At 34.4% G+C, this 22,905-nt stretch overlaps 1 protein-coding gene across 2 annotated transcripts in view; it reads left to right on the top strand.

Annotated features, from left to right (window-relative positions):
* The window catches only part of CSMD3 (CUB and Sushi multiple domains 3), a 1,328,729-nt gene that overhangs the window by 349,107 nt on the left and 956,717 nt on the right, over positions 1-22,905 (top strand). For both annotated transcript variants that reach the window (XM_058275930.2, XM_058275932.2), the window contains exon 5: positions 4,905-5,112. In XM_058275930.2, the coding sequence (XP_058131913.1) occupies positions 4,905-5,112 (208 nt within the window). The remainder of the gene's footprint in view (positions 1-4,904; positions 5,113-22,905) is intronic.

The following is a 22,905-nucleotide window of genomic DNA, read 5'->3' as shown; positions in this document are numbered from 1 at the left end:
TAAGGTACAGTAAAATGCCTTAATATTTAAGCTATACAAGGTTTTTTTCTGTATTATAAAACATTTACACACACAACATGCACATGCTAAAATTTTGGGGGGATAACACTAAAACCATAGATAAACTTTGGGAGAATTAATATACTTACATTATAAATCTAGAACCATTAAATAACCAGCTATTACACGGGTCTTCTTTATAACATTTTGAGTAGAATTTTGCCTAGGTTTTTCATATCTCCTTAATCTTATTCTTAAGGATGTGAAATTTTATTTGACCAGAAGTGATATTTTTATATCAGTTTCTAATTATTAATTACTTGTATATTTTGGCATACTTATATATATATTGCTCTTGTATTCAGTGGTCTTGCTAAATTCATGTATTGTCTAGTGTTTGATTATTTCTCTGCACATATAAATTTTTTAAAATTAATATATACTGCATAAACTATTTTTCATACTGCTATTTTCTCTCCATGCTAAATTATGATATTTTACATCATTAAATATTATTTTAAAACATGGTTTTTAATAATTATGCAACATTTCATCACATAATCATACTATAATTTATTTAGTCATTTAGTCATTTAGAGTGAGGCAGTAAATTTTTCTGTTTTTAAAATCCAAATGTTTATTAATATGAACTTTTAGAATCATATGGTATTGACAAGTTGAACACCCTTTATATGATATATAGGAATTTTCCCATGTTATTATGAATAGAAGTAATTCTTTTTTTTTTTTTGATTGCTGGGCAGTAACCATTAAAATTGAAATTTTGCTGTCCTTATTTTTTAATTTTCTGATAGCAAACAGCTGCTTGCTAGTTTCCAAATAAATACGATGTGGAAACTAGGGTTGAGGTTCTCAGTTCCAGAAGCTGTGAGTCCCCTGGTCCCATCTTTTTTTTTTTCTTTTTTTAAAGATTTATTTATTTATTTATTTCTCTCCCTCCACCCCCACCCTGCTTGTCTGTTCTCTGTGTCTATTTGCTGCATCGTCCTCTTTGTCTGCTTCTGTTGTTTACAGCTGCACGGGAATCCGTGTTTCTTTTTGTTGCATCATCTTGTTGTGTCAGCTCTCCGTGTGTGCGGCGCCATTCTTGGGCAGGCTGCACTATCTTTCACGCTGGGTGGTTCTCCTTCTGGGGCGCACTTCTTGAGCATGGGGCTCCCCTACGCGGGGGACACCCCTGCATGACACTGCACTCCTTGCACACATCAGCACTGCACATGGGCCAGCTCCACAAGGGTCAGGGAGGCCTGGGGTTTGAACATGGACCTCCCATGTGGTAGACGGATGCCCTAACCACTGGGCCAAGGCCGCCGCCCCCTGGTCCCATCTTTATCTCCTCTCATGTGTCTTTCTTTCTATCCTTTTATTTCTTCAGTTCTGTGTCACCTTCCCTTCATGCAGGCCTATTGCTGAGCTGGTCTCAGCAGGTGTTATTACCAAAGGCACTCTTATTGAAGTGAATGTGAGCTAGCTGGACCTTGTGACACAAGTAGACAAGGCTATTTGGGGGAAAGATGCCCAGGTTACCAACTATCCTGAAAATGATTGATGCATAATTACAGTCTTACTGATTTGATTGCAGTTTCATATAAGTAGCTCCATATAACTGTTGAAGACTACATATACCAATCAGGAAAACCACCATTACTGTAATGTTTCTGAATCCTACCAAGTAGCTTTACATAGCTGTAATCATCAAGAAAACTATTACATTGTAAAAACAAAACAAAACAACAAAAACAATTAAAATGGACTAATTAAAAAAAATAAAATGAAGCAAAACAAAAACACCCAGGCACTCATGTCATAAACACACCAAGGTTCTGTGACTCTGCACTTTCTGTGAATCTTTGGAGAGAAGATGTGGCAGACAGCACTCATCAAAAAAGGCAAGCATGGCGGCCAAGATAGAGTGATGTGGAAAGAACAGAGTTCTCTCTTCTGCCAATGACAGGACATGTACTGACTCACACCAGACTCTAAGCAATGTTACTTAGCAGAAGGAGTACAATGCTGGATTCAGAGGTTCTGTGAGCTTATTCTGATGCTCCTTTTATTTGTTTTAACTCCAGCATAAAAAAATTGGGGTTTAGATAATCCATCCTGCTTCAAAGTCCATGTTTATAAAAGTATATTGTTTTTTACAAACATTGTATTTAATTCAGGACAAAATACAATATGAGGGTTCTAAACATTCAGGTATGACTGCCAAGCACATGCAGTCTAATACGTACTTCAGTCAAGCTGCCTATTTCATAATTTTTTCAGATACTGATTATATGATAGGCTTTGAGGTAATAAAGTGATCGAACAGAAGTGCTGACCAAAAAAACTTGATATAAGAATTGGCACTATCATTTGTTTGAGTACTGGAGGAACTGAGTTCTTATCTTGTTTTCAAGACCAAGTTAGTCATACTTTTCTATTGCAATTTGTTTGCTGTAAAATAAGAATTCCTTTAGATTGAGCCTTTCTGTGATTCTTCATTCCATTTGTCAGGAGTTTGGGTATGATTTTTTCCTCCTTTGAGCCTGAATAGAGGAACATCAAGATCATGAAGAAGAAGTGATTTGTTTGTCCTGGAGCTTGGTGGATGCACTGAATTATTTTTAAAACCATGACTGAATTATCTAGATAGAGAATGTCTATTAAAAACCCAGACTATTGTAGATGCAATGACTACTGCATTTTGTAAGAAACTATTTATACAGAGTGAATCAAAGGGAAAGTTGTCCATTTGACCAAATGTAGGACTTCTGTGAAGGAGTTCAGACCTGGCATAGTCTTAGATACCTCTCAAGAAGCCCTACTAGAAGGGTGAAGAAAAATTGTTGGAAAGAAGCCAGTGGTAGCAGGGAGGAATGCAAGCAGTCAGCCAGAGATGCACTCATCCACAACAAAGGAATTTTGAGGGAAACCTCTGAGGATCCCATCCCAAGAGTGGAAGAGCCACCTTGTTTTAATCATCTGCCAAAACTCATGAAAACCAGTGACAAATTGGTGCCTGCCAAGTAAGAGCATATATATCCCCCAATCCCTTCTTCAAACTTAGAAGAATCAGAATCAGCTCAGTGAGTAGTATAAACAGAAACACAAGGAGGAAAACAAGGAAGAAGGCAAGCCCCTCCTCTGCCTCATCTTCCATAAATCCAAACTAAGGGGATCACAGAATCTTAACCAAAGTAAGTTTTTTTTCTTTATTAGTATCCAGAACTTGACATATTAATTAGTGAATTGTGATTTTTTTTAAATTAAAAAACTGGAAGATTTTTATTTTTAATGCAAAAGTGAACAAAAATATCATATACTTACTGGGATTTCATCCAGAGATAGGAAAATGAATAGTTCACAGAGCTGGTTTAAATGGATAATTATGGGGGAAAGCAAATTAAAAAATCTGTATACCAGTTACACTGAATATGTTATAATGTAATATTTTCTTTCCAAAGCAGTAATCTGAGTTGCTGTTGGTACTCTTAAGGTTGGAGTAGAAGTGATTCATGGTTGGGATAGGGGATGCTAGAACATGTTTTCCACAAGGTGAAAGTATTTAGGATATTGGATATTCTGGTAAGAAAAGCGTAGTGATAATATGCCACATGGTCTAGATGGGACCACTAGTTAATTCTAATTACTCTACAAATTAAGAAATAGACAAGGCATATGATGAAAATAAACATTTATTGTTTTTATGATTCAATTTATGAATTACAGAGTTAAACGGATAAGGAGTGGGGCCAGAAGTCAGTTAAATTTTTTTTGACACATACAATATATTAATAAAGTTGTCCCCATTACTAAGTATTTTGCCCCTCCCAACCCATCATGGAATCAAATAGAAGGATGCTGCCCATTTCTATTTAGTGGAGTTATGGAGCTATCCATTACATCAAATAAGCATCATTCTAGAGCCATTTTTTCCCCCTTAAACATTTACTTGAATGGAAGGAAACCCCTGAGTGGCTCAAGGCAACAACATAAATCTTGAGACAATTATTGCACAAGTAAACTTGTATCCTATAATCTTGGCTGGCCTAAACAGTGTTGTAGCAAGGTGAATAATACAGTGTCAATTCATCTATGAAACAAGAAGCAGTATAATTTCATACTAAATATATCTGCTCGTGTAACCACTATGCAAAAAACACAAAAGACCAAAATTTACTTATGGAAATTCTGATGCCCCTATTGGAAAATAAGAATCATAGCTCTAAATGTTAGTTTTGTAGAAAATGTATTTATAAGATTTTATATGCATCTACAGATGAAAAGCTATAAAGGATATTTACTCTATTTGATGCAGTTGTGGGAAAAATATACTGAAAATGTGTTATTTACCACATTATTTCTCTCTAATCATCCTGGGTAGGCAGTATAATTTTATCTGAATTGCATTTGCACAAACATTTTTCAATAACTTTTAAAATATGCCATTCTATCTTGAATCATTTCCTTATTTTGTACATACTTACTTAAAAATTTTAAAAACAAAACTCCGCCACCAATAAACGTACAAAGAGTAATTGAAGATTTCCCTTCACAAACTTAAGAATGATGTTTCTTTCATTTTACTTGATTCATTACTTAATCACCGAAAAGCAAATTTTGGTTCTACTCCAGAGATCTGATTTTGGAGTGTAGCTTTTTACTCACTTTTGTTGCTACTTCAACCAATTTTATAAAATTATAAAGATAAAGTTTATATTTATACATGGGCTTACAAGTTTCTCATGCACTTCTCATTTTATTTAAGCTTCTCTATTATTATACTATGTACTTACTACCACAACATTTATATCATTGCTGTTGTTATAAAAATGTTAACAATGCTGCTTTTAATTGCATTTTCCTTAATTTATGACTGAACATTGTGTTTTTAACAGCTGAAGATGCATGTGGAGGAACGATGAGAGGATCCAGTGGCATCATTTCCAGCCCTAGTTTTCCTAATGAATACCACAACAATGCTGATTGTACTTGGACCATTGTAGCAGAGCCTGGAGACACCATTTCACTCATATTTACCGATTTCCAAATGGAAGAAAAATATGACTATTTAGAAATAGAAGGTTCTGAGCCACCTACAATATGGTACGTGAATAGTTTCTATTTTCTTAGAATTGATGACATTGTCTTAGCCAAACTTGCGATCAAAGACCAATTATATGGACATTTCAAGGTTTGGATTCTTTAAAAGAGCTTAGGTTCGGGAATATTATAAGAAGCTATGGTCAGAACCAAGGTACACTTTTTTAGGTTAGGGCACTGAAATGTCAAATAGATCAGAATTTTGAAAAGAGGAGCTTTTCTTTAGTATTTTTTCATCACTAAATCAGTGAAAATTAGTCTGTGGATTTATCAACATTTCTGCAAGGGAAAGAAAAAATGTTTTCCTATTGCATTGTATGGTTGTTTTGTTAGTAAGCCAGTCAATACTTGGTGGTAACTTTCACATTAGTGTAATAGACTTAGAAATAATTTGCCTTTGTTTCTGTAGACAGAACTTTTACATAATTTATCCAAAGGAAAATATTCAAACACTGTTATCTGCATGAATATGGTCTTTTTCTTTACACACAAAGATGAGACAGAAAATATAGAGTCAGCTTCAGTAGTGGATATTGGTCCCTCATGGCCAGTGTTCCACTGTAGGGACCACAGCTGACATAGGGTGATGTAGAAGGAAGATTTGATTTCCTTCCCACTGGGAATAGAAAGACTAACGGGGTTGGCAAGCTACAATGTAATGCATATGTGTAAGCAAGACAAAGAAGTACTCTGTGTATCTGGATCAGAGGATGATCACCCCAATGGAAGAAGAATCTGGGCCAAGCACGGGTTCACTGTACTGGTTTCAAATAAGGAAATATTGCATACCAAGTACTCTTATTGGGTAAGCCCAGAAAGAGTGGCTGGTCAAACAGTGTTGCATCCCCAACAAGTGAGAATTTGGTGAAGTGTTTTATTTTCAAATGATTATTCTTATTGGTGTATAGAGAATGATTTTAAGTGTCAATGAGTTAGAGGTAGGAAGATATCTTAAGAGGTGATTGCAGTAATCCAAGGGAAGACCATGGTAGCTTGGGTTAGGGTGGTATTGATTGAGATAAAGAAGTGGACTGGGGAAACGGACTTTAGCCCAGTGGTTAGGGCATCCGTCTACCATATGGGAGGTCCGCGGTTCAAACCCCGGGCCTCCTTGACCATGTGGAGTTGGCCATGCGCAGCGCTGATGCATGCAAGGAGTGCCGTGCCACGCAAGGGTGTCCCCCTCGTGGGGGAGCCCCACGCGTAAGGAGTGCGCCCGTGAGGAAAGCCGCCCAGCGTGAAAAGAAAGTGCAGCCTGCCCAGAAATGGCGCCACGCACACTTTCCGTACCGCTGACGACAACAGAAGCGGACAACAGAAGTGGACAAAGAAACAAGACGCAGCAAATAGACACCAAGAACAGACAACCAGGGGAGGGGGGGAAATTAAATAAATAAATAAATCTAAAAAAAAAAAAAAAAAAGAAGTGGACTGAGTTGAAAGATATTTAGGAGGTAAAATCAAAAGGACTCTATAATGGATTTGTGAGTGATGAATAGGTGGTATTAAAATAAGAATATGGTTTTCTGACTTGTACAATATCATTTGCACAGAGATGTTCAATGAGTTGGAAAATAATAAAGTTAGGTGAAGTGTGGAGTTAAGAATGCTATGAAAATTAAATCTAGATTTAGATACACTTGCCTTGGAGTCTCTTTGAGACATGCAGTCAGTCATCAAATAGTCAACTACATCTGTATAACTCTCTATGTATACAAGTTCAGTGGCTCCACATCAAGATGTAACTGTGATAAATATTTGATATTGGTGGAATTTGAACCAATAGGGGCAATAATATTGATTAGATAGATATGGAATGGAATGAGAAAACAAGGAGGACTAGGACTGAGTCTGAGGATCAACAACATCAGTGTACTGGGGTGAATCAGAAGATCAAGCAAATATACTGTTGAAGTATATTCAGCAAGGAGGGGAACTCTAAGGGAATAAAGTAACAAGAAGACAAGAGAAGAGTTTGAAGAAAGAAGAGTAGACAACTGGGTGGACTGCTGCTGAAATTTACTAGTTAAATCTTAAAAAATGGTTTAGAATGAATATGTTGGGTTATCTTCAGCAAACGTACTAAGTCTTATTATCATCTTAATATATACCTTTTAAGGTAAAACTAAAGTAACATGCATAGCAATACCTACTTCTTTTTTTCTATCTATCCCTGGTCCAGGAGTATATAACTTAACCTCCTTCCCTAATAATTTCATTAGAAAACATTAGTTTGGTATGTCCATTTCCTTTACAACTACTGAACTCTAAACCTAAATTTAACTCATTTACTCTAGTTACTTTCTTTTTTCAGTATAAATTTTCTTAGTAGTAATTTGTATGTTTTCTTACCTATAGGAGTAGCTAAAACAATGTAGCTTGTCTAATAATAGTAGCAGATCCACAAATTTCTCTTCTGCCCATTTTCTCCTTTTATGACACTGGGTTACTTTGCTTACTTTCATCTTCCTCTAGAGGAAAAAAGCAGTTAAGTAATTCATTGTTTAGCAGTTAAGTAATTCATTTGTATTAGTGTTAAAGTAAATTATTAGGTAGAATTGTTTGAAATCCTGGTTATAATAATAAATCAACAACTAGGTCATTTGGCAATTTTCAAGAAAATGGATACAAATGGCCAAAACTATATTATTATAAATACCAATTTAAAGTTATGCACTATCAGTAAGTTATTAATGTTGTGCATAGATGGCCATTTAAATATCATAAAATAGTCTTTCTTTTAAATTACATTAGTTATAGTACTGATGTGTAAAATGATCTGTGAGTAAAATAAAACTTTCAAATCTAATTCTGACCCTCTGATTCTTTTAATGGTGTCATAGCTTTTGAAAGATCTGGTCATCAAAAAAGAATATTTTATTTCAAGTGACATTGCATTGGCTTTTCATTGTGATTATGCATTTATTGCATTGTTCACATAACATTTTCAATTCACAATAGAATTCAAGGAAATGTGAACTGGGGAAACATTCACCTTCTTTATTTATTTTTCTTTACTGTCTGCAACTTTTGAGGAGTCCACACAAGAATTTATTCAGATTAAACAAAAGTGATATGAAATGATCAAATCAGATCCCTCAGGCAAAAGGTGGTTGCCAGACTATAATACTACATTCTAGACTGTAATGTTAAGTGCCATTAAATAGTAATTTTTCTATACTACACAATAAACACAAATAACCAATATTTCCTAAGCATACTTGAGTAATTCAAAGATAGGCTTACATAGGCATAAATTTAGCACCCCTAAATGTATGTGACCAGATTATCATCATTTTAAAAGAAATTCAAACATATTCCAACTTGTATGATTCTTTAAAAATTTTTCATGGTTTCTTATGGGTAGAATTGCTTTCACAGTCTTTAGATTAAATTTGAAAAAAGTTTCCTTTGACTTTAGGGGCCTCATTGTAACTCCAGCCCTGGAACTTACCACTAGCTACTATATATTATTGCTTTTCTCCTGAAGTTCAGACAGTGAAGCAAGATTTAATATAACCTCTGTTTGACTTTGACAGCATAGACAAATTTAGTCTAATAATTGTGCTGCACAAAGCTATTAACAATTATCTAATGATTTACTTAAAACTGTGTATGCTAAATCACTAGGCTCTGGTTCATTGTAAAATAGTCAGCACAGTACTGCATGATCCACAGTACTGCATGATCCAACAAGACTGTACTGGATCCACTCATTTATTACTAGGTTATCAGACTATGAGTCCTGATGAATTTTAACTGATTCCAGTGTGGTCAAATGAAAAATGACATAGGATAGAAAATATCGTGTTTTAGCTTCAACTTTAACTCTTTGTTGATGGATGCCAATGGGAAGTCATGTCACCATTGCCCACAACCCCATTCTCAGCTTCCTCCTCCATAACATTTAAGGCTTCTCTCAGCCCTAATAGTGAAGGACAGTGTCTGCCTAGATGCTATGCCACAAATGCATTGGAGGACAATGACTAGATAATGACTTATTGAAAAAGTATTGCATAAAGAGTTTGATTAGGTACTCTTAAAAATCAAACTGTTTCCAAATGGTTTGCTTGGTTTCTTATTAGAATTCTATTCCTTCAAAATTTAGTCATCAAATAATTATTGGGTACCTACTACAAGCCAGACAGTATTCTAAGTGATTGTAATACATCAGTGGATGAAAAGGACTGACCTGCAGCTCCAGCAATGGTAGAAAGACAATACAATAACTAACTTAAATATGGTAAATTACACTTATAGTTTAGAGATTGAGAAGAAAGAAAAGGTAGAACAAGGTAACAGTTCAGGAGAGCAGGAATGGGGTAATAAGCATTTAGGTTTTCTAATTGAGAAGTAGAAATTTGAACAGTCTTGAAGAAGTAATGGAATTAGCCAAGCAGGTTTCTCAGTAAAAATGTATTCCAGGAAGAAACAACATCTAGACCTGAGGTTGTTAACGAGGGCCCCATGGTCCATGGAAATATTTAATGGGGTTCATGAGCTTGAATTGAAAATAATCAGCTCAATTAGATATCCAACATGATATCTGTGTTGCCTTGTCAAATACTACACCACAGTTTACTGTTCTCATTCAAGATGAACAATAGTCTGTACATTGAAAGTCTTTAAAAAATAAAACTTAACTTTAACTTTCCTATGTTTTTTCATGTATTGCATTATTATTTAATGTGTTAAGAAGCACATATATAATATTACATCATATTTTTAAAACTTTATAACTTTATTTCAATATATATAACTGATTTCCTTTGTAATTTTATTTTCTGCATTTAAAAACTTTCTTGTGGGAAAGTGTTGGTGCAGGTGTGATATATTTATTAAATAATACACAGTATAGTGTGGACTTAGAAAGATTTTTATTTTCACGTAGAGTGCTCTGAGTGTAGTGGATAACTTCCTACAAAACCCTTAGTAAGGATGGCAGAGATGCTTAAGGATGGTGGAGATGGCTTTATGATGCCATGGGAAAACTCAAATTTCTAAATGTTTGTTGAAAATGACTGTTTGAACAGATGTTGAACTATGTTAGGTTATCCTAAAATTTAATTTAAAGACATGCCAATGTTGAGTGTCATAAAACTATCTGCCACTACATTCTCAGAAGGGATCCATGGTTTTCACCTGACTAGCAAAGGGATCCATGGAGCAAAAAAGGTTGAGAACCCCTCATCTAGAGTAATGTATATAAGGCAGAGTGGAACTCATTATGCTAGAGGAACAGGTAGGAAATGATGGTGTCTACAGAGGAACATGGTTAAGAAGAATAGGGGAGAAAAAAAGAAAGTTGATGGGTCCTGATCATGTAGGGCCTCAAAAGGTATCTTTAGCTTTCACTCTAATTGAAATGGGAGGTCATTGCAGGATTTCGAGTACATTAGTGACATGACTGGGCTTTTTTTTTTAAAGGGTCATCTTGACTGCTGTGTGGATAAGAACCTGCAAGACAGAAAATATAGAAAAACTAAGATCAATTACAATAATCTATGGGAGAGCTTGTAGTTGTTTGGATGCAGAAATTACAATGAAGGTAATGAGAAGTTGGGTTATATAGATAAAGTTGACAGAGTTTCCTAACTGATGAGATGTGTAGTATTAGAAAGAGAGAGGAGACAAAGATAACATGAGTGTTTGGATTTTGAAGAACTAAGGAGATAGATTTTTATTAACTAATATTGGAAAGGTTATTGCCAGAACATTTTTGGATGGGTGATGAGATCAGTGATAGAATTTTGAGATGGATAAAAAAACATTTCAACAGGTGAAGGCATTAAGGATGCAGTTGGATATACAACATCTAGTTCAGAATAACATAAGGCTGGATATGTAAATTTGGAAGTCTAGAACTAGATATTTTGTTAAGTAAAAGAAAAAAAAAAGAACTGAATCTGTGGGCACCCTAGCACTAAGAAGTGAGAAAAATCAGGAGGAACCAGTAAAGGAGAGTGTGGAAAGTTGATGAGATAGGAGGAAAACCAAGAGTGTGATTTCCTGGGAGCCGAATGAAGAAAATATATCAAGGAGAAAGAACTGATCAATAGTCTCAACGTTGATAATAAGCTAAATAATATGAGTCCCAAAATTGATCATTAAATTTAGGAATGTGAAAGTAATAGGATAACTCTGATGAAAGGAATTTTTTGAGTGACTGTCCAATTGAGGTGGTTTTAAGAGAGAATGGGAGAAGAGAAATTGGAGCCAACAGAGAGGAATAACTCTTTCAAGGATATTCACTTCAAGGCTGAAAAAAGAAATGGGGCAATAGCTAAAGATGGACATAGGGTCAAGAGTAGTTTTGGGTTTTTTATTTGCTTTTTGTTTGTAAACTGGGAAAGATAAACCACATTTTTATGATAATGAGAATGTTCTGCCAACAGTGATAATTGCTGATGTAGGAGAGAGTGAGAAGAATTGAAAGAGCAAAGTGAAGAGGTTGTGATAGTGATATTAACTTCTTCTTTTAAAAAATCTATTTGTGAAAGGAAGGAGTAAAATATGGCAATAATTAGAGAATTAAACTTATCAAGAAAATGAAGATTACAAGAACATTTAGGGTAATACTCATGCTAAAGTTTATGAGGGGTTTAATTAATTTGGAAGCTCTATTTATGGAAATAAAAGGGAAGAGTCTGGTTATCAAAGACTAGAATCAAGATAAATGAGTGGGTGAATATTATAAAAGTTGATGTGAGTTCAATAATAATTTTGATTTTGCAGACTACATGACAGAAAAGATGTAAGCATTATATATATTAGATATAATATTTAATATTTTATATACATTATATAGGTCTTAATATATCAGGGCCAGACATAGAAATGATGAGTTTAAATATTATATATATATATTATTATAATATTTAATATTATAACATATTATATTATATATATATTTTTACTGGATACATGTACATTTTTTCCTTTGAATCACACAATATATTACACATTATATTTGTTTATAGTAATGCAATCATATAGTATTTGTCCTTTTGTGTCTGGCTTGCTTCACTCAACATAATGTCCTCCAGATTCATCTATGTTGTTATATATTTTATGACTTCATTTCTTCTTACAGCTGTATAATATTCCATCATATGAATATACCACAGTTTGTTTATCCTTGCATTTGTTGATGGTCACCTGGGTTGTTTCCAACTTTTGGCAATTGTGAATAATGCTGCTATGAACATACATGTAAAGACGTCTGTTCGTGTCACTGCTCTCAGTGCTTCTGGAATATACCCAGTAGTGGTATTGCATAGTTATGTGGCAAGTCTATATTCAACTTCTTTAGGAAGTACCAAACAGCCCTCTGCAGTGGCTGTACCATTCTGCATTCCCATCAACAGTGAATAAACGTTCCTAACTCTCCACATCATCTCTAACACTTGCAGTTCTCTTCTTTCTAATAGTGGCCATTCTGATAGATGTGAAATGATATTTTATGGTAATTTTGATTTGCAATTCCCTAATCATTAGTGATATTGAGTATTTTTTTGTGCTTTTTTACCATTTGTATTTCTTCTTGGGATAAATGTCTATTTAAGTCTTTGGCCCATTTTTTAATTGTGTCATTTGTCTTTTAGTTGTTGAGTTGAAACATCTCTTTATATATCCAAGGCATTAAACCCTTATCAGACATGTGATTTCCAAATATTTTCACCCATTGAGTCAATTGACTTTTCTCCCATTAGACAAAGTCCTGTGGGGTGCAAAAGTGTTTAATTTTAAGGAGGTCCCATTTATCTATTTTTTTGTTTGGTGTGAATGCTTTGGGAGGAAGGTCCAAGAAAGCACCACCTAACACAAAGCCTTGAAGACCTTTCCCTACATTTTCTTCTTGTAGTTTTATGGTCCTGGCTTTTATATTTAGGTGTTTGATCCATTTTGAGTTGATTCTTGTATAATGAGTGAGATAGGGATCCTCTTTCATTCTTTGGGTTATAGATATCCAGTTCCCCCAGCACCATTTACTGAAGAAACTGTTTTGTCCAATTAACATGGATTTGGTAGGTTCGTCAAAAACTAGTTGGCAGTAGAGATGAGGGTTTATTTCTGAACTCTCAATTCTATTCCACTGATTGATGTGTCTGTCTTTATGCCAACACCATGCTGTTTTGACCACTGTAGTTTTATAATATGTTTCAAGGTCAGGCATAGATTTCCTCCCTTGTTGCTCTTCTTTTTCAGAATGCTTATGGCTATTCAGGTACATTTTCCCTTTCAGATGAATTTGGTAAATGCCTTTTCTAGTTCTCTAAAGGAGGCTGTTGGAATTTTGATTGGTATTGCATTGAATCTCTAAATCAGTTTGGGTAAGATTAAAATCTTCATAATATTTATTCTTCCAACCCAAGAATATGGAAAATCTTTTCATTTGTTTAGGTCTTTTTAAAATTTCTTTTAGCATCGTGTTTCAGTTTTCTACATATAGACCTTGTACTTCTTTGTTTAAATTAATTCCTAGGTACTTGAGTCTTTTTGTTGTTATTGTAAATGGAAGTTTCCCCTGATTTCAGTACTAATGTACAAAAACTTTACTGATTTTTGCATGTTGATCTTGTATCCTGCCACTTTGCTGCACTTATTTATTAGCTCAGGTAGCTTTGTCATGGATACTGTCATGGATACAGAATCATGTCATCTGCAAATGAGAGTTTTACTTCCTTTTTCCTTATTTGGATGCCTTTAATTTTGTTTTCTCATCTAATTTCCCTAGCTAGAACTTCTAGTACAATATTGAATAACAATGGTGACAGCGGGTATCCTTGTCTTATTCTGGATCTTAGAGGGAAAGCTATGTTGGCTATGGGTTTTTCATATATATGTCTTTAATCATATTGAGGAATTTTCCTTCTCTTCCTATCTTTTAAAGTGTTTTTATCAATAAAAGGATGCTGGATTTTGTCAAATGCCTTTTCAGCATTGAATGAGATGATCATGTGTTTTTTTCCTTCTGTCTATTAATGTGGTGTATTATGTTGATTGATTTTCTTATGTTGAACCAGCCTTACATACCAGGTATAAATCCCAGTAAGTCATGATGTATGAGTCTTTTGATATGCTGCTGGATTCGATTTGTAAGTATTTTGTTGAGAATTTTTGCATCTATGTTCATTAGGAGAATTGATCTGTCATTTTCTTTTCTTATAGTATCTTTATCTGGCTTTGTTATGAGGGTGATGTTGGCTTCATAAAATGTGTTGGGTAATTTTCCCTGATCTTCAATTTTTTGGAAGAGTTTAAACAGGATTGTTGATAATTCTTTTTGAAATTGTTGTTAGATTTCATCTGTGAAGCCATCTGTTCCTGGAATTTTCTTTGCTGGGAGATTTTTGATGATGGAGATGATCTCTTTAAATGCAATTGGTTTGTTAAGTTCTTGTGTTTCTTGCAGTGTCAGTTTAAGTTGTTTGTGAATTTCTAGGAATTTGTCCATTTCATCTAGATTGTCTAATTTGTTGGCATACAGTTTCTCATAATATCATCTTATGATCCTTTTTATATTTGTGAGGTCAGTTGTAACTTCCCCCCTTTCATTTCTGATTACATTTATTTGTACCTTCTATCTTTTTTCTTTGTTAGTCTAGCTAAGGATTTGTCAATTTTTTTTTTATCTTCTCAAAGAACCAGCTCTTGGTTTTGTTGATTTCTTTATTTTTTTTGTCTTGATTTTTATTTATTTCTGTTCTAATCTGTATTATTTATTTCCTTGTTTGCTTTGGGATTGGTTTGCTGCTCTTTTTCTAGTTTTTCTAGATATTTAGTTAAATCTTGGAGTTAGGTCTTTTTCCTTTTTTGAAATATAGGAGTTTAGGGCTGTAAATTTCCCTCTCAAGATTGTCTTATTTCTATCCCATAAGTTTTTATATGTTGTGTTCTCATTTTCATTTCTCTCAATATATTTACTGATTCCACTTGCAATTTCTTCTTTGACCCACTGATTATTTTGGAGTGTGGTGTTCAGCCTCCACACATTTGCAAATTTACTTTTTTCCTGTTTATTATTGATTTCTAGTTTCATTCCATTATGATCTGAGAAGGTGCCTCTTATAATTTAATTTTTTGTGTATTTATTGAGAGCTCCACTGTGCCCTATCATGTGGTCTATCCTAGAGGAAGGTCCATGAGAATTTGAGAAGAATGTGTAACGTGCTGAGTTTGGTTGCAGCGTTCTGTATATGTCTGTTAGGTCTAATCCATTTATAATATTTTTCAAGTTCTCTGTTTCTATGTTGATCTTCTGTCTAGTTTTTCTATCCAAGGATGTAAGTGGGGTATTGAATTCTCTAATGATTATTATAGAGATATCTATTTCTTCCTTCAGTGTTTGTTTCATGTATTTTGAGGCACCTTGGTTAGGAGCAAAGATATTTATGTCTGGATTGCTCCTTTTATTAAGAAATAATGGCCTGCTGAATCTCTTATAATTTTTTCACATTTAAAGTCTGTTTTGTCCAGTATTAGTACAGTTACCCTGTTCTTTTTTGCTTACTATTTGCATGGAGTATCTTTTTCCAACCTTTCACTTCCAGCCAATTTGTATCTTGTAAGCAGCTTATGGATGACTAATGTTCTTTTATCCATCCTGTCAGCATGTATCTTTTGAGTGGGAAGTTTAATCCATTCACAGTCAATGATATTGCTGTAAATGCATTATTTACTTCCACTATTTTATTTTCAGGTTTTTATATGTCATATCATATTTTTGTCTCTTTTTTTAACTTTTTTAGTTATCTTTCCTTTATTCTTTCTTCTATACTTTTCTTCAGGCCTCACTCTCTTGTCTTTTTATTTCATGTTCTAAGGCTTCTTTTAATATTTCCTGCAGAGGTGGATTCTTTTTTGCAAACTTTCTTAGTTTTTGTTTGTTTGTGAATATTTTATACTCACCTTTATATATGAAGGACAATTTTGCTGAATAAAGAATTCTCAGCTGGTAGTTTTTCTCTTTCAGTGTCCTAATTGTATCATACCACTGTCTTCTGGCCTCCATGGTTTCTGAAGAAAAATCTGCATTTAGTCTTCCTGGGCATCCCTTGTATGTGATGGTTTGCTTCTCCCTTGCTGCTCTCAGAATTTTCTTTTTATCTTTGACAATTGACATTCTGAGTAGTATATGTCTTTGAGTAGGTGCATTCAGGTTTATTCTGATTGGGGTATGGTATGCCTCTTGGAAATGTAAGGTCATTTCTTTAGTGAGAGTTTGGAAATTTTCTGCTATTATTTCTTCAAATTCTTTCTGCCCCTTTTCCCTTCTCTTCTCCTTCTGGAAATCCATGACACATATGTTGTTGTGTTTTGTGATGTCATTCAGCTCTCTGAGGCCCTGCTCTATTTTTTCTATCCTTTCTCTCTCCGTTCTTTTCTCTTCAATTTGTTTTCCTGTCTTCTGTTTTACATATTCTTTCTCTGTCATTTCAAGACTGCTGTTGTATGCCTCTAATGTGTTTTTCATCTCTCCTATTGTTCAGTCCCATGAGCTCTGTTACTTTTCTGTTCAGGATTTCAAATTCTTCTTTGTGCTTGTTCAATGTATTCTTGATGTCATTTATCTTTTTCATGAGTCTTTCAACTCATTAATTTGATTTTGGAAATTTGTACACATCACACTGATTAGTTCTCTCAAATCCTACATCTCTTCTGGGGTTTTGGTGTATTCCTTTTCCTGGGCCATGTCTTCCATTTTCTTAGTATTGCTCATAATTTTTGCTAATATTTGGCATCTGATTAAGATGTAGTTTACTCAGATGCTCAATTTCTTCCTCTTTTGTAGGGATATAATGGTGGGAGGTTGTGTGTTACCACTGCTTTGATTCTTGGCTTAACATGGACTGTTAGAATTATCCCTGTTAGTTGCTCAAACCTGGGCTCCGATGCAATAATTTGTTGCAGACCTACTTCCTAGGGCCTTGGGAAGGAAAGGTATAAAGGCTGGAAAAGCCTCTCTTACTTATTTTTTTTTAGATTTGTTTTATTTATTTCTCCCCTTCCCCTTGTTTGTTTGTTTTTTTTTTTTTTTTCACTTGCTGTGTCTGTTTGTTTTTCCTGGTTTCTCTAGTAAGCACTAGGAATTGAACCTGGGACCTCTTATGTGGGAGGGAGGGAGGTGCCTAATCACTTGAGCCACCTCTGCTCGCTGCTTTGTTCTATCTCTCATTATGTTTTTCCTCCCCACATCTCTTGTTGTGTCATCTTGTCGTGTCAGCTCACTGTTCCTGCCTGTTGTATCAGCTCACTGTCTTCTTTAGGAGGCACTGGGAACCTCTGCTCCCTGCTTTGTTGAGTGTCTCATTATGATTTTTGTTTATTCTTCTTGTATCTCTTGTTATGTCAGCCTATCATGCCTGCCCATTGCACCAGCTCTCTGTCTTCTTTAGGAGAAGCCAGGATCTGAACCATGACCTCCCATGTGGTAGGAGGGAGCCCAGTCAACTGAGCCACATCCGCTTCTCCTCTCTTACTTATTTCTAAATTTCTCACATTCACTTCTTTGGTCTGCCAGCAAATGGCACTCTTTGGCCACTCTCAGTTTAATGCTTGGTGGGAGTGTATTTGTTGCAACACAGACCAGATCAATGTGAAAGTGCTTCCTGCCTGGAAGCTAAGAGCCTTTTAATTCAAACTTTCTCAGAGATATTTCTCCAGCCTTCTGTGGCAGTCCCTTCCTTTTTCCAGGGTAGGAAGTAATTCCACTCCTCTCTGCATTCTTAACAATCAGTCCCAGGTAGTAGAGAAGGAGACTGGAAGGGTCATATATCTTTAGTCCCTTGCAGGCTCCCAAGGCAAACAATGGCATGGACCTACCTAGCCTGGAATAGCCCCTGGGACATAGTAGACCAAATTTATGAGTCAAAAGCTGAGGTAGCCTTAGGCTGTGTCCCTCTCTCTCCCCTTTCCTGGGGAGATGCATCCTCCACAATCAGTCCTGGCTAGAAGAGAGGGAGATTGTGAGGGTTGGATTTCTCCAGACCAGTGCCTGCTTCCAGGGCAAACCATGGTGTAGTCTCACCCAGCTTGGAAGAGCTGATGGGACACAGCAGACCAAATATGTGGGTCAGAAGCTGGGTTATCTTTAGTCCATGTCCCTCTCTCTACCCTTTCCTGGGTAGTAGATTCCTGGAACCCCCTTTTCTGTAGCCTCAGACCCAGAGGCCTGAGAATTCTAACATGTCTTTAGTGTGGGGGAAGGTGCCAGCAGCAGTATCGGCTGGTTTCAACTCACAGTCCTGTCATTGTGATTCTCCTCCTTTGTCCTTTTCTCCTCTGGGTGGTGTCTTAAACCTTAGAAGATTTTTTTCCAGACTGTTTCAGACTTACTCTAGCTGTTTTTCTGGAGGAGAAGAGAGTCCTGTGTCGTTCTAGTCTGCCAACTTCATAGAAGTCTTGTATATCTAAGTCTTAATATATCAGGGCAAGAAATAGAAATGAGTTCAATTTGTAAGCTATAGAGTTGAGGGTTAAGCAGGATTTCCCTAAGAGGATGTTCCCCTCAGAAGGTGGAAATGTGTGTGTTATATGTGACAGGCAAATTAAGGTAGGAGGTGAGAATTTAGAAGCTATTAAAAGTGAAATATTGCTGAAGTCAAGAGAATGAACAGGTATTAAGAGCAGAAAATTGACAAAAACATAGCATTTATACCATATAATATAGGAAAATATGTTTAAATTAATTTCATGACTATTTATGTTCTTTTTTTTTTGTATTTATTGTGTTTAAAATAATACTAAATATTTAAAGTGATAAATTTCATCATACGGATCTCTGTTGTGGACTGGCTCCTATCTAAAACCAATACCTCCATGTGTGCCCTGGATCCTATCCATTCTCAACTAACTCAACTGTCATGACAGCAAGTATCTTAATTCTCTTCTACATATTCCATTTTGGTCTCCAGTCAGTCATTCTTTAATCTGCTGTAACGGACTGTTCTACCATTTCTCTGGAACTACCTTTTCCAAAACAACAAAAGACCTCTTACTTCCTAGTTTAGTACTTATCTCACTTGATTTATCTGCAGTATTCAATTTTACTTTTTTCCTCTTTTTCATGAAAGTCCTTCTCTCTGTAGAAAAAGCCATTTCTTCTACCTTTTCCTATTTCTTTCTGGTAATATTTTTCAGAATTTTTTAGGGGTGGATTTTCTTCCTTCATCCCTTCTTTATATGTTGTCATCTGTCAAGCCTTTGTCTTATCTTCTCTTTTTCTCAGTTCATTTTATCTTGGGATTTGTGTAAATTTCTTCTACAGCAAGACTTTGCTATTTTCCTCATGGTATTATTTCTTTTCTTGCTTTGCTGCTACTCGTACACATATCTTTACTAAAAATAGAATCTTAATGAGAGCTTACTTTTTTTATGAGTTACATATAATGCCTAGCACTACACCTTTCACAATTTAAGTATTTAATATACATTGGTGAAATGAGTAATGATTTTTATCTTTTATGAAAAGGGACGTCAGTTGCCCGTGTGCTTTTACCTCTTTTCCTCAGTGATTGTATTTGATTTTATCGAAGCCATATGATTTTCCTGAAGTCATTTCGATTAAGTTCAGGTCTGAGTAAAAAATTGAAACAAAAGAACAAAAACAAACAAAACCCAAGTGGCTTAAAAAAGATTGAAGTTTTGTTTTGTTTCGTTTAATGCAAAATTTCGGTGGAAGGTGCACATGGTTGTTTTAGGACCCCATGGTCCTAAACACAATTCTCTTATTCTTGGAGCCGGCCTCCATTCCCAAGGTTATTTCTCATCCAAGTACCAGTCTTGAAATCTACATTCCTGATAGTAGGAAGAAGGAAAGGATAAAGAAAGGGTCAAAGTGCACTCATGGGTTACCTCTGAAAGAAAATTCTGGTTGTGCAACAGTTTCTACTACATTTTCTACTTCTTCTGAATATATCCCATTTGCCAAGATTTCATTACATATCCACTTCATAGTTAGAGAAGCTAGGAAATATAATCTTTATTTGAGGTGGCAATCACCCAGCTAAAATCTTCTTAATATACAAAAAAGGAGAAATGATATTAGAAGATAACTAATACTTTTTGCCACACTTTTTTAAACTGATTCAATCCTCCCAGAGAGAATGTAAATTGCCTAGTATTTTACATGAATACTAACATAACACTTGGTGTGTGTGTATCTGTGTGTATATTCATATGTATACATACAGATATATGTGTAGACATAGATAAATACATACAGGTATATCTATATATTATTATATATGTGCAGGTAAAGATACAGATTCATATATTTTATATATGTTCATTTGTGTGTATATGTGTTTATATCTATATATCTATACATATTTAATATATATATGAAAACAAAACTTATAGGTCCACATTGAGCAATATTTATCATATGGTGTTCTTTTTTTTTAAAGATTTATTTTTTATTTATTTCTCCCCGCCTCCAGTTAAATGGTGTTCTTATAATACCTACATCAGTAGTTCCTGTGGTGTTTGTTAAAATGAAGACTCACCAACCCCCAAATAAAGCTATTGATTTACATTTTATAGGAATAGGGTCAGGAAATCTCTAAACCAGTTGATTCTAATACATGCTAATTTGGGCAATTATTTCTCCAAAAATTAAAGCAATAAGTTTGCTTTCAACAATATTGTAACTAAATCATGCAACTATCCTATGACATCCCTCAAGAACTGAAACATTACTTACCACTCAAAGAATTGAAGGGCAAATCAACATAATCTATCAAACCAATCAAGCTAGTTAGGTATATGCACACATAGGTATTCATTATAAGCTAACATAATAAATAGCTCAATGGTTGTGCTACTGGATTCGAAAATTGGTCTAACTGAATAAGATAAATTACCTAAAAGAAACTGACCATAATCATTCTGTAAAGATAATACCAAACACCATTCCTATCAAAGAGGTGCCTTGTATACTGTCTTACTCTTTGGAAAACTATTGGATTAAAAAGTGAAATAAAGCCAGGTTTCTGCAAATTACCAGTCATCCATAGTAGTAAAGTGACTTGATTAAACATCTATTATGATTCTATAATTTTTAACTACTCCTCTGTTCTATGATCGCCTCCCTTTAGACAATCTACGGTAGCACTAAAATATGATCAATAGTGAAAAGAGATTTTAAGGATCCTATGGCCCCGTTTTTCTCATTGAAAGAGAGGAAATCTGAGACCCAAGTTGTATATTCCAAATCCAAGATGAGAAATTAAGTTTCTCATACCTACTCAGGAGCATTTTTTGACAAAAAGCACCTCTTAGTATTTACACAGAAAATGAGGGCTTTCTTATAAAAATATAATAAATTTTCCATATCAGTAAAACTTTTAATGACCTGGAATTTGCCATGTAAATATCATAGAATGGATTAACATTTTAAAACACAGTCTGAAGTTTCTAATATAGATTGTGTTGATGTTTAAATCTAATTTTAATCAGAAAGAGTTAGACATTCTCTTAGATATGTGAGAATGCCATAATATGGTTCAAGTACATTTTTAGTCCCTTTAAATATACATTTTTCCTACCTTAATTAAAACCTATGTGGCACTGTATCAAGAACTGTTGACAAAGGATATACCACTTACTATCCATAAAAAAAGAATTACTTAATGGATAAAAATAGAATTAAACGAACATCAAGAAAATGCAAAAGAAGCATTTTCAAAGATTTCTAATCAATCTAATATATATATATATACATAATATATATATATATGTATATAAAATAGCTTATTGCAAATTAAAAATTATCCTTGTAATTATTAGTGTGGAGAAGAAAATCCTTTAGTAATGTTTTCATACCTTTAAACCAGACCTTTAATTTACTGCTGCATCTATAGTAAATAAAAGGCTATTCTAAAGATCACCTAAATCTATAAAAGACAATAAACACCTCTTCCGCATTTAAATATAATAAAGCCACAGACCTATATAAAATATAAATTTAAACATTGAAATTATTTAAAAATATGTTTAAATTTCAAAGGGAAAATTAAGACATGTATAATATTATATTTTCTTTTTTCCATCTTGTGTGATCTTCCTTAAAGAATACATACTTACATTTGAGCAATGGAAGACTTTGTAAGTCATTAATCCATTCTGAAATGTTTTCTCTTTACTATAATAACTCTAGATGTTTTTTTTCTGAACACTCATTTTCTTTTCAGCATACCTTTTTACAATACTTCATATATTTTATATATAGTTTACAGTCATAATGATGAGGAAAAGCAGGTGCTTCCTTGATTGTTTTCTCATTCTCTCTCTCTCTTCTCTTGTTTTGTTTCCTGGAATAAGCATTAAAGAGTAGAGAGAATGGACCTTGCTCTCTGACACAGATTAATCAAGTCAAAAGAAATCAGATGACAGACTCTTGGGAGGTGATGAAAATTCATATTGCAAAGGATATGGATAGAAACAGGGGTAGAGACTTACAGCCATATTTGTAATAACCACATAAAACCAGAAAATTTTAAATGATATTCAGCATCTCTTATATTAGAAAAGAATGGTTATTTAATAATTAATTTCCATACATTATTTCTCAGGTAGTACAATTTTTCAGGATATTTTTCATTCATATTTTTGAAAAGATAGTCAGATGTTTATCTTGCTTTGTGGAGGATAGCAGGTCTATATTTCATATATTGCTAACTCTATAACCTAGAGTATATAGTTTGTTTTCTCAGTACAAAATTATTTTGGGGAAATGAGGGTGAAAAAAACAAAACTTACCTCAGGATTCCCGCTTGAGAATCAATTGTCTTT

This window comes from Dasypus novemcinctus, chromosome 14 (genome assembly GCF_030445035.2).
Source record: "Dasypus novemcinctus isolate mDasNov1 chromosome 14, mDasNov1.1.hap2, whole genome shotgun sequence".
NCBI classification, from domain to species: Eukaryota; Metazoa; Chordata; class Mammalia; order Cingulata; family Dasypodidae; genus Dasypus; species Dasypus novemcinctus.
The sequence above is the reverse complement of the archived record's forward strand: the minus strand, read 5'-3'. Positions and strand labels throughout refer to the sequence as shown.